The sequence below is a fragment of the Myotis daubentonii genome, chromosome 10 (genome assembly GCF_963259705.1).
Source record: "Myotis daubentonii chromosome 10, mMyoDau2.1, whole genome shotgun sequence".
Lineage (NCBI taxonomy): Eukaryota > Metazoa > Chordata > Mammalia > Chiroptera > Vespertilionidae > Myotis > Myotis daubentonii.
In genome coordinates this window covers 6,884,037-6,896,117 of record NC_081849.1, presented here as the reverse complement: position 1 = coordinate 6,896,117, position 12,081 = coordinate 6,884,037, and the positions used below count along the sequence as shown (strand labels likewise).

The window sequence follows — 12,081 nt, the reverse complement described above, 5'->3', positions numbered from 1 at the left end:
ACTAAATTTCTTGAAGATCTCACTACATTTATGGGCGGTCTCACCAGTCTTCTTGAAGATCTCACTACATTTATGGGCGGTCTCACCAGTCTTTTCAAGGGCCTTATTAAATTTATCGGCGGCTTTTAGACAATTCTTTAAAGACCTTAAAAGTGTGGTTTTGAACTCTATATCCAGCAGTTTGCTTTCCTCCATTTCTGTCGTTTGTGTCCTGTTTCTTTGTCTCGGCATTTTTTATGCTTCGCTGTGTCAATAGAGTGCCTTTCTGTGCTAAGTGTCCTAATTACCTGAGGTAGACACTCTTGGTGTACCCCCTTGTGGGCTTTGTGCACAGTCTTGTTGTAATTAAGCCTTGATTGTTGTAGTTATCACTGTGAGGAATTGACCTCCAGGCCAATTGGCTGTGAGAATCAGCTGTGTCTGCAGTGGGAGAACTTCTGTGCTGGAGACACCCCTCTGGAGCTAGACTTGCTTCGATGGGGCTTTGGTGCTCACTGAGTCTGCCCCCTGAGTGTGTCTTTTATGGTTCCACGGAGCTGCAAACTGGATGGTCCCATCTGATCTCTGGGCTTCCTGGCTCCTGGATCTCTAGGGCGGTGCTAATCTAGCCTTTGCCTGCAGCTATCCAGCAAAAGTCTCCCTGCAGGGCTTGGGCGGGGCGGGTCCCACAGGATCAACAGGGCGGAGCTAGCCATTATGGCTGCTCTCAGTCTTGCCCTCAGAGGCTCTGCTTCTCAGTGTCCTGGCTGCAAGCCCCTCGTAGAGAAAGCTGCCCTAGGGTTCTGACCGATGCCAGACAGTCCCGCTTCTCCTGTATGAGTCTGGGTCCCTAGAGACTCGCCCAGAACTGGAGCTCAGAGCCTGAGACTCCCTCCCAATTGAAAACAACAACCGCGCCCTCAGCCACCAGCCCGCTCTGCATGCACTCTGCACCTTAGTATTTTACTTCTGTACTGCGCCTCCTCTGAGTCTCGGTATGCTTTTCTCTTTCCTTCTAGTTGTAGAATTTCCACTCAGCCAGCCTTCCTGTGGTTCTGGATGATGTCCATTCCGTCTTTTAGTTGTATTTTTGAAGTGGTTGTGTGAGGCAGCAATCTCCGGTGTTTACCTATGCCGCCATCTTGGTTTCTCCGGTATCAAGTCTTATCGCTAGAATTCTTCTGAAAAGAAAGTTTTTTCATCGGCCGTTTGGTTATGCTGAGGTACTATTGTATCAAAAGACAGAATAAAATGCTTGGTTCTTTTTCCTTATTTTCTTGTCCTCCAGAATAAATGAGTGTATCGCTTCTCAGCCTTTTGCCCAAGATCAAGTGCAGAATAAATGAGTGGCCTCCCTAGCATCCTCCAAACATGACGTTATTTTTAAGTATCAATATGGATTTTAACACATTTGATGTATTTCATACGTCAGTGCTTAAATTGGCCATCTGTGGCCGGCAGGCAGGTCTTGCATCCTTCTGACCTAATCCTGGTAGTCTCTGGTCTCTGGTGCCCATGGTGTTCCAGAGTCATCGTGGGCATTTCCAACTCCACACCATGAGCCAGCAGCTTCCCAGGGACTCTTGTCCTCATAATGCAGTGGTTCTCAACCTTTCTAATGCCGCGACCCTTTAATACATTTCCTCATGTTGTGGTGACCCCCAATTTCATTGTTACAAATTGAACATAATTAAAGCATAGTGATTAATCACAAAAACAATATGTAATTATATATGTGTTTTTCCGATGGTCTTAGGCGACCCCTGTGAAAGGGTCGTTCGACCCCCCAAAGGGGTCGCGACCCACAGGTTGAAAACCGCTGGGAAATGGTACTGAGACACTACGATCCAGGCAGATGAGACATTTGAAAAATAGATATGTTTGAAATGATCAAAATGACTTTAGTGTCATTTTCTTTACGATTTTGGTGAATTCCCAAGATATACTGTACATTCAGGAAGATAAATACAAATGTGTATAGTTTGCCAACTGTATTGGCAGCACCCTTGGGTTTTAAGTGAGTAAATCCCAAATTAAGCAAAAAGATTTATTGTCTCAAATATTTGGGAGGAAGGGCAACACTAGAAGTTGCTAGGACAAGGGCTTGGTGCCTCTAGGCTTTTCTTGCTCGCCTCTGTGTCTGCTGCTTGCTGAGCGTCCCTGTCACTCTACACTGCTGCAGGCAGTGCCGGCTGGAAGTTAGGTCCTTAAAATGCAGGCACATTTTTCATTTCCTTTGATCGTTGTTCCTAATTCATTAGGGAAAATTTCAAACATATATAAAAATAGGGACTGGTGTAATGAATTTCTTGTACTCATAATCCAGTTTCAGCGAGCAAGACATGGCTGGTCTTTGTTGGTCTTTATGTGCCTCTCACTCCTCTGACCCTGGGCAAGTCCTCACAGTGATTCTCGGGTCTCGGGGAGCTCCTGAGCAATAATGACAATCCCTTCAGTTCACAGTAAAGCAACATGTTCAGTAAGTAGTAGATATAATCCAACAATACCTGTCAGTGTCTTTAAGTAGAGAATGACTTTTCTGAGGATCTGTTTATTAGGCCAACTATTTAGCATAATTTTTGTGAGTTTCCCCTCTTCATTGAGGAGATCATATCTCATGCAAGTTGGTCATGTAACTAGAAGTTTCAGTATATTTCCTTTCGAACACTTGATGTTTCCCCTCTCTTCTCCAAAAGGGCTAGTAAACTTTGTCATACACCTCGGGGAGTGGTATGTAGTATGGTCAAGAATCATTTCTTTCTTTACTTAAAATAAGAAATGGGAATTGTGCTTTTGGCCAAGAGGGAATAACCAGGACCAGATTTATCCTCCCACCTGAAATAACTGAAAAATTGGGCAAAATGTATGAAAACATAGGTTTTTTGCAATTCAGGACAGTAGTCCCTGAGGTGGAGAAACAAAGGTGGGAGCCGTGGTGGTTACAGCTGCTGGGCAGGGAGCAGCCCTGCGTGGTCTCCCCCAGTGGAAGATGAGCTGGGAATCAAGGAAGACCAAGGTGGCAAAGGAGAGAGCTTTGTGGAGTCCCGTACCAGGCCTTCACCACCCTGTTGTCTGTGTCTATAGGTAATACATACTATATGCATGGAAGATCTTTGACTAATCTCTTCCCACACCTCTCTACTCCCCTCTGAGATTCGTTACTCTGTTCCATGTTTCCATGCCTCTGATTCTATTTTATTCACCAGCTTATTTTCTTCATTGGATTTCTTGTTCATTGATTTTGATTTATAGATTCAGTTGTTGATAGATATGTATTTAGTGTTATTTTAATGTTCTTCTACCACTTTCTCCTCCTCCTCCTCTTCTTAAAGACTACCCTTCAACATTTCATGTAACTGGTTTGGTGCTGATGAACTCCTTTAGCTTTTTCTTGTCTGTAAAGCTTTTTATCTGACCTTCAATTCTAAATGAGAGCTTTGCTGGGTAGAGTAATCTTGGTTGTAGGTTTGCTATTCATCACTTTGAATATTTCTTGCCACTCCCTTCTGCAAAGTTTCTGTTGAGAAATCAGCTGACAGTCGTATGGGTGCTCCCTTGTAGGTAACTAACTGCTATTCTCTTGCTGTTTTTAAGATTCTCTTTGTCTTGCCCAGTCAGCATGGCTCAATCGTTGATCATAGGCCTAAGAATAAGAACCAGGAGGACAGGGTTCGATTCCCAGTTGGATCACATGCCTGGGTTGCAGATTCGATCCCCAGTGTGGGGTGTGCAGGAGGCAGCCAAGCAGTGATTCTCTCTCGTTATTGATGTTTCTATCTCTCTATACCTCTCCCTTTCTCTCTGAAATCAATAAAAATATATTTAAAAAACAAAAGATTCTCTTTGTCTTTAATCCTTGTCATTTTAATTATGATGTGTCTTGGTGTAGTCCTCTTTGGGTTCCTCTTGTTTGGGACTCTCTGCGCTTCCTGGACTTGTAAGTCTATTTCTTTCACCAGGTAGGGGAAGTTTTCTGTCATTATTTCTTCAAATAGGTTTTCAATATCTTGCTCTCTTTCTTCTCCTTCTGGCACCCCCATAATGAGAATGTTGGTATGCTTGAAGTTGTCCCAGAGGCTCCTTACACTATCTTCATATTTTTTTACTCTTTTTCTTTTTGCTTTTCTGATTGGGTGTTTTTGTTTCCTCATATTCCAAATCGTTGATTTGATTCTTGGAATCCTCAACTCTACTGTTGAATACTGTAAATTATTCTTTATTTCAGTTAGTGTATGCTTAATTTCTGACTGGTCCTTTTTTATGTCTTTGACATTCTCACTTAGATCCTTGAAAGTCTCACTAAGTCCCTTGAAGCTCTCATTAGGATCCTTGAGTAACCTTATAACCATGGTTTTGAATTCTATATCCAGTAGTTTGCTTGCTTCCATTTCTTTCATTTGTGACATGTTTCATTGTCTCCGCATTTTGGCTGCTTCCCTGTGTTTGTTTCTGTGTATTAGGTAGAGCTGCTATGTCTCCTGGAATTGGTAGAATGGCCTTATGTAGTAGGGGTCCTGTAGGGTCCAGTGGCTCTGTTATAAATTATCTAGATTGGTTCTCAGCATCAGTATTAATAAAGAAATGAGAGAGAGAGGAGAGAAAAGAGAAATTTCTCATATCCAGGTGATTATAATTTGCACTCAGGGTTGGAAACCACTGCATTAAAGCATGGTGTCCCCATGTTTGCTTAGGGATCTGAAACAGGGATCTCAGCTTCCACTTTCTGCTAGGTCTGTTTCCCAGCATAGCAGAGTGGTGTGTGGGTGTGGGTGTGAGATTATAAATATAGCTCCCTTCATAGACATCCGGGTCTCTGTTTTAGAGCAGCCAGTCTTTGGAAATATACCAGAACTGGAGAAGAATCCTAGGAATTCCCAAAAGGGTGTTTAAGGCCCTGTTTGGGTGATGACATGCCTTTCTCTCCCCAGTGAGTGTTGCAGAGAGCTGCTGGACACGGTGGACAACTACGCAGTGCTCCAGCTGGACATAGTGTGGTGTTACTTCCGCTTGGAGCAACTGGAATGCCTTGATGACGCAGAAAAAAAATTAAACTTGGCCCAGAAATGCTTTAAAAATTGCTATGGAGAAAATCATCAGAGACTGGTCCACATAAAAGTACGTTACTGTAATTTGTTAGAGTTATTATTGAGCCTGTTTCTAGAACTTGAGTTCGTTCCTACCACAGTATTCAGACTGCTGCCCAAAGGCGATTGATTGGCTGTTACTTTGGTCTGTGCAGCATTTAACCCAGAGGAACACGGTTACCTACTCATGGAATCCCTCTGATCACCTGACTGAGGGGGCAGGTGACTGTTCCGTTGAGTCTATTAGGAGATTAAAATGCAGAAAATAGATATTTTGAAGAGTAACAGTTCCCATGAATGAGTCACAGCTCAAGTGCCGTGTTTGAATAAGGATTTCTCTCAGGTGATTTCCACCAGTCATCAGAATTCTGCCTGGGGAGGACAGGTATCATAAGCTATTCCTGGTTTGGGTTTTGCATTCTTCTCACTGACTAGCGGGCCACTGCCCTGGAGATTGGAGACAGGTTTTCTGATATCATTTCTTCCATGTGGGCCAGAGGATGTCATTGTCCTCTGGGATCTTCACCATGACCATCAGCAAGAGTGAAAATACAGACATCTTAGGAATTCCGTTTTACCGCTGTGGAGATGAATGGAATTATAAATGCGACTGTCATTGACCTATAATTAGAAATAAGACAGTTCAGTTTTATCCTTTTTTCCCTCCCTATAATTTTAGGGAAATTGTGGAAAAGAGAAGGTGTTGTTTTTAAGGCTTTACCTGCTTCAAGGCATCCGAAATTACCACAGTGGAAATGGTGAAGAGGCTTGTGAGTATCTCAACAAGGTAAGAAATGAGCATCAGAGCAGTAACCACTTCACCTATTTTGTTTTGTTTTTTAAATCTTCACACGAGGACATGCTTCTGTTGACTTTTAAGAGAGAGAGAAACATCTATCTGTTGCCTCCTGTATGCACTCCAACACTCTGGGGATCGAATCTGCAACCCAGGCATCAAACCAGGAATCAAACCCACAACTTTTTGGTGTACAGAACAATGCTCCAACAGCTGAGCCACCTGGCCAGGGCCACCTCACTTCTTTTTTTTTATCCCTAGAAGTTAGGTTTTTTGTGTGTTTTTTTTTAAAATATATTTTTATTGATTTTAGAGAGGAAGAGAGAAAGATAGAGAGAAACATCAATGCTGAGAGAGAATCATTGATCAGCTGCCTCCTGCACGCCCCTACTGGGGATTGAACCTGCAACCCAGGCATGTGGTTGCAGGTTCAAACCTGGGACCTTTCAGTCTGCAGGCCGACGCTCTACCCACTGAGCCAAACCAGTTAGAGCGAAGTTAGGTATTTTATAAACTCAACTGGAGGCCTGGTGCATGAATTTGTGCATGGGTGGGGTCCGGCTGGCCCACCCCAATCGGGGCCGATCTGGCTGGACCAGGGGCTGCAGGGAGTTGGCCTGCCGGCCTTGCCCCCTGGTCGAACTCCTGGTCGAACTCCCGGTTGAGGGGACAATTTGCTTATTAGCCTTTTATTATATAGGACTAGGGGCCCGGTGCACAAAATTCGTGCACTGGGTGTGTGTGTGGGGGGGGGGGGAGTGTCCCTCAGCCCAGCCTGCCCCCTCTCACATACTGGGAGCCCTCAGGCGTTGACCCCCATCACCCTCCAATCGCAGGATCGGCCCCTTGCCCAGGCCTGACGCCTCTGGCCTAGGCGTCCGGCCCGGGCAGCAGGGACCCACAGCTGCAGCGGCCCCGCGATCGTGGGCTTCGCTTTAGGCCCAGGCAAGGGACCCCTAGCTCCCGGGACTGCCAGCTTTGACCGTGCCCAGCTCCCATCGCTGGCTCCACACCTACTTCCTGCTATCACTGGCCAGGGCGGAAAAGGCACCTGATTCTCTGATCATGGCTGGGGGGCAGGGCAAAGGCGGCCCCAGGGCCGCCTTTGCCCTGCCCCCCAGCTCTTAGCTCCCCCCTGGGTTTCCGATCACTGTCAGTGGCAGGGGGCTTCTTCCTGCTTTCCCTTTTGCCTCCCTGCATTGTGCCTACATATGCAAATTAACCACCATCTTGTTGGCAGTTAACTGACAACTCTGCCAATCTTAGTTGTCAGTTAACTGCCAATCTTAGTTGTCAGCTGCCAATCTTAGTTGTCAGTTAACTGCCAATCTTAGTTGTCAGTTAGCTGCCAATCTTAGTTGGCAGTTAATTTGCATATAGCCCTGATTAGCCAATGAAAAGGGTAGCTCGTACGCCAATTACCATTTTTCTCTTTTATTAGTGTTGATAGTTTATGACTTGTGATGACTATATATGTTTCCCATCCCCCCTCTCTCACATATACCATAAACATATTTTTATTTGTTATGGGTCAGACCAGGTACCACACAATAAGGAAACCTTAAAAAGATGGTGACTTTAATTAGCCTAGAAGTTTCTTTGTGTCATCCAGCCACCTAGAGGCAAGTAGGCCAGGGCAGCTGAGGCCCTGCTATGGCATTGAAAGTTGGTCCTGTCAGTGCCTCTTCCAGCCAGCAGAGGGGGCAAGTGAGTCTTCAGAGAGAGAGGACCAGAAGTTATGCCCCTCAGTATTGCTGCATGCCATCATCTGGACTTACCAGATGGCTACCCCCAGCTTAAGGGAGGGTGAGAAATACCGGCGCACAGCTCAGATTCAGGGAATTTATTGCAAAAAGGAGAGGATGACGGGTATCAGCCCCTTCTACACTATTCAGCCTATTTTCTCATGTTATGTTGTGGATAAGTCATTTTCGTGGAGAGTTTTTAGAGCCTGACACTCCCTAATTCCCATTGGGAATAGTTTAATTAACTCCAGGCTTAGCTCTGTGTTTGTATTAATGTTGCATTGGTTATATGACTCTTCTATTTTCCTGTCTATAGGCTCGTCAGCTCTTTAAAGAGCTATATATTGATCCATCAAAAGTTCACAATTTGTTGCAGTTGGGTTTTACTGCCCAGGAAGCCCGGCTTGGCCTCAGGGCCTGTGACGGGAACGTGGACCACGCAGCCATCCACATTACCAACCGCAGAGAGGTACCTTAACGTGGTCTCAGGACCCTGGTTTGCCGCCTGTGCCTGTTAGTAGGTGTGAAACCTGAAGCATAGCCAGCTCATTTCTGAAGTGCCTTAGCTCTCGGATATGAAAGAACAGGAAAAGATAATTCCATAGTAGGTATTAACAAGGAACTCCGCCACTTCAGGCTGGGAAGTCAGGAGGAGCTGGTCATTTTAACTGCGTTCAGTGTCAGTGCAGTTTCTTATCGCCTGCTCTGGTGGCAGGTAGCTCCTAAGTACAGTGATCCAAGCAGCCTCGCTTTCCCATTCGTATCATAGTACAGTGCTGGAAACCCTTGCAAAGGGGGTCACATTTTCCCATAGGGCCATGGTTGTGGTTTGAGATTGTATTCTTGCCTAGAAACATGAGTCAAATCATAGGAACAATCAATATTATGTTACGGACGTAAAGGCACAAAATCATCGTTTAAAACAAGTAGAAGTAAGTACAGTAAAAGAACTAGGATTTTGCAGTTGGAAGGAACGTCACATGACTAATATGCTAGTTTTACAGTAAAGAAGCTGAGGTCCAGAGAGAGTGAATGATGGGATAGTGAGAGGTGGAACCACTTTCTTCTCTCTAACACACGGAGCTGGTGTAGATTACCTCAGGTCCAGGAGCTGTCAACCCAGCCACAGAAATCTCCAGGTTAAGGCAGAGACTCCGGAGAGCCCGGTTCTGTGTGCTTGCATTGGTCTCAGGCTACTTCAGTACTTATGGAAAGCAAACATCGCTGATACCGTATTTATTACTGTACCATTACTTGATTATCAGTAAGATTTCATTAGCATTTGGAAAGCCGGTGTTTTAAAATGAGATAATTTGAAAATTCTCATTGTTTCTTACACCTTATAAACCCAGAGTGAGGTGGGGGCATCAGCAGCTATGGCATCACCCAGGACCCCTCCCCCATTCAGAATCCACATTTTACCCAGAGCCCAGTGATTCATCCGAGGCTGAGCAGCCCTCCCACCCATGCAGAGCGTTCTTCCAGCCCCTCCCTGGAAGGGGTCCGTCCACCTCTCTGGGACCCAGCGGTGAGCTCGCTGATTCTGTGTGGCAGTTCTGGTGCTGGCTGGTGGTAGCTGTGAGGTGCTCTCTTTCCCTCCGACTGAAGTCTCCTGCTCCCACTGGCCTGCACCGGGAGCCCCTCCAGGGTGTCTGCCCTGCAGCCCTCATGCTGTTGACTAGCCGAGATTGGCAGGGGGTCACCTGCCGTCAGCCCCACAAATCCTGTAGAGCATAGATTGAACAGGCTTTCTACAACACCTCAGTCCCCACTTAGTGAATTTTGCTGTTTTCCTGAAGGAATTGGCCCAAATAAGAAGAGAGGAAAAAGAGAAGAGAAGACGCCGCCTGGAGAACATCAACTCTTTGAAAGGAATGGGCTACTCCACTCACGCAGCCAAGCAGGCCCTCCATCAGGCCAGCGGGAACCTGGATGCGGCCCTGAAGGTAACACCCGTCCCCGAGGGGCTCCTTGGCTGCCCTGAGCAGCCCCTGTTCTCAGCCCAGGCACCGCTTCCTCCAGTTCTCCATTTGAGCTCCTCTCCAGTGGCCCTCCCACTGCACGGAGCCCCACTCCTGTGGGCCCCTCATTCCTGGTTTGGATCTGAGGGTCAGTACTGTCTTGTTTTCGAACCCTGTGACAGAGACAGCATGATGGGCCTCATCTCGTCCCTACCTTTGGCAGGAAGCCTTTGAACACCTGCCTGCCCACCCACCCCATTTGGGGTCCCTCTTCTCTGCTTCCACGGCACCTTTGCATAGTTAACCACAATGTCCCCAGGTGTGTGAGCCCTGTGGCTGCATCCGCCTGGCATGTAATAGCTTCTCAGTCTCTGCATAAGTGAGCAGGTGTTTGTGCTGAATAAAGGCTATTTTTGTGTGTTTTAGATTCTTCTCAGTAATCCTCACATGTGGTGGTTCAATGATTCCGATCCTAACATCAACAACCATCAAGAAAGCCCTTCCCAGGAAAATATTGACCAAGTAAGTGAGAGTCATTTATACCCCGCTCCGCCTGCCTGGCCTCAGGTGGGATTGGTGGGGTGACATGGTTGGCAGTGGGACAGGGCTGAGGCCTGGCTCCCCGGACTCCTAGTGTGACGAAGGCCCATCCCAGGGTCCAGCCAAGCACCAGGAGTTGTGGTGGGTGGAAGGGGAGCAGGAGGAGTAAGAAAGGTCTGTGGAGCTCCTCGGTCCACGTTTATCCCCCTTCGCATGAGGACACCAAACTGTGGCGGCTTAACCAGTGGCCTTAGTAACAAGTTTGGGTAGCACTTTCCTCAGCCCATGAGCTTGTCGCCTTTCTGATGACCAGGCACCAACAGGTGTGAGGCCGTCTTCCTCCACGCGTCCCAGGCCGAGTCATGGTGCTGGTGAGCGGCGTGTGCAGAAGGCCCGTGCCGAGGACACGCATGCCGAGGGTTTTAAAAACCTATTCCCCTGACAATAAGGCTGTCCTGGCCGCACGGGGGATCGGAGTGTTGGACATGTGCCATCTCCGGGCAGCCCAGCCTCAGCAGTGGCCACCGCCCCCTATGTTCTCCCCCAGCTGGTGTACATGGGCTTTGACAGAGGAGCAGTTGAAGCTGCCCTGAGAGTGTTCAAGGGAAACGTGCAGCTGGCAGCTCAGACCCTCGCTCACAACGGAGGCAGTCTCCCTCCTGACCTGCAGCTCCCGGTGGCCGAGTCTCCATCAACACCAACCACGTCCCTCTCCGATTCTGCAGGTCAGACTGGGCCTCTGCACACGGAGGAAGTGAGGGTGGGGATGTGACATCGGTAGACCTCCCTGGGGACGAGCAGGGCGTGGACATCCAACCCGGCTGCGTGGTGTGGCCAGGGAAGTTGTGGCCGAGGCTGACGTGGATCAGTGCGGTCTCTCCGTGGGTTTTTCTCCGCTTTCTGTTCTCCTGTGACTCACTTGTCACTGCGTGATTGTGTTGCAGGTACCTCTGGGGTCTCCACAGATGAAGATATGGAGACAGAGGCTGTCAATGAAATACTGGAAGATCTTCCAGAACACGAAGAGGATTATCTTGACTCGACTCTGGAAGACGAAGAAATTATTATTGCAGAGTACTTATCCTATGTAGAAAATATAAAGTCAGCAACAAAGAAAAACTAACGAACAGAAAGAAGCACTGAGTTTCTGCTTATAAATTCCATCATTATGAAAAGTGTAATGCAGGTTTTCCCTTTTCTTCTTTTCATCCAATTTTGCTCCAGAGTGCTTCATACTTGAGTACAGGAGGGGCAGGCAGGGGGCAGGGACATATAAAGTTAGTAGAGACTTGGGGTGGGGGCCAGGGTGTGGTCCCTCAGGGTGATTTGGGGCAAGAGCTCCCTGCTGGGTTTCTTTCCTCCCGGAAATGGGAAGGACTGGAGATTAGGGCGGCCTGGGGAAAATCTCAGGTGAGATCATGGGGAGGGAGTGCTCTGTCGCCTCACCTTGCCTGGCTCTCCTGCCCTGAGCCCACTGCTCATCTTTTCGTTCTTCCCATGATGCAGCTCTGCCTGCCTGCTTCACTCTCTGCCCTGTCCCTGAAGGTTCTTTAAATCTCCAACCATTCCAAGTGCTTTGGGGGCATAGAGATGGGGCATCGGCTTTAGCAGCCAATCCGAATTATGCCAGACGCTTCAGCCTGCAACGTCAGTGTTTCATGCTCTTAGTTTAGTAAAATATGCTCTTGAAATTCAGAACTTATGTGTTCAAATTCTTTACAAAAATAAAATTTATTAAATAGGAAAGTTTTAAATTCTAACAAAAGCAACTTATTTTTAATTAGCATTTTCAGACGCTGTACTGCTGGCTGAGTTACCTACAGAGAATAAGATATGTTTTCTGCAGGTTTTGTGGGATTTAGGAGGATGGATATACACACACACACACACACACACACACATACATATTACAGAAGACTCTTTCGAAAGGTACATGACCTCTTATTGGCTCAAATAACCATTCTCACTGTGCCATG

The 12,081-nt window shown here is 47.0% G+C and overlaps 1 protein-coding gene across 3 annotated transcripts in view; it reads left to right on the top strand.

Annotated features, from left to right (window-relative positions):
• The window catches only part of NUB1 (negative regulator of ubiquitin like proteins 1), a 31,008-nt gene extending 19,149 nt beyond the window's left edge, over positions 1 to 11,859 (top strand). For all 3 annotated transcript variants that reach the window (XM_059711441.1, XM_059711443.1, XM_059711444.1), the window contains exons 9-15: positions 4,908 to 5,094; positions 5,743 to 5,850; positions 7,921 to 8,073; positions 9,404 to 9,550; positions 9,992 to 10,087; positions 10,653 to 10,830; positions 11,050 to 11,859. In XM_059711441.1, the coding sequence (XP_059567424.1) occupies positions 4,908 to 5,094; positions 5,743 to 5,850; positions 7,921 to 8,073; positions 9,404 to 9,550; positions 9,992 to 10,087; positions 10,653 to 10,830; positions 11,050 to 11,228 (1,048 nt within the window). In that variant the 3' untranslated portion in view covers positions 11,229 to 11,859. The remainder of the gene's footprint in view (positions 1 to 4,907; positions 5,095 to 5,742; positions 5,851 to 7,920; positions 8,074 to 9,403; positions 9,551 to 9,991; positions 10,088 to 10,652; positions 10,831 to 11,049) is intronic.
• The last annotated feature ends 222 nt before the right edge of the window (positions 11,860 to 12,081 follow it).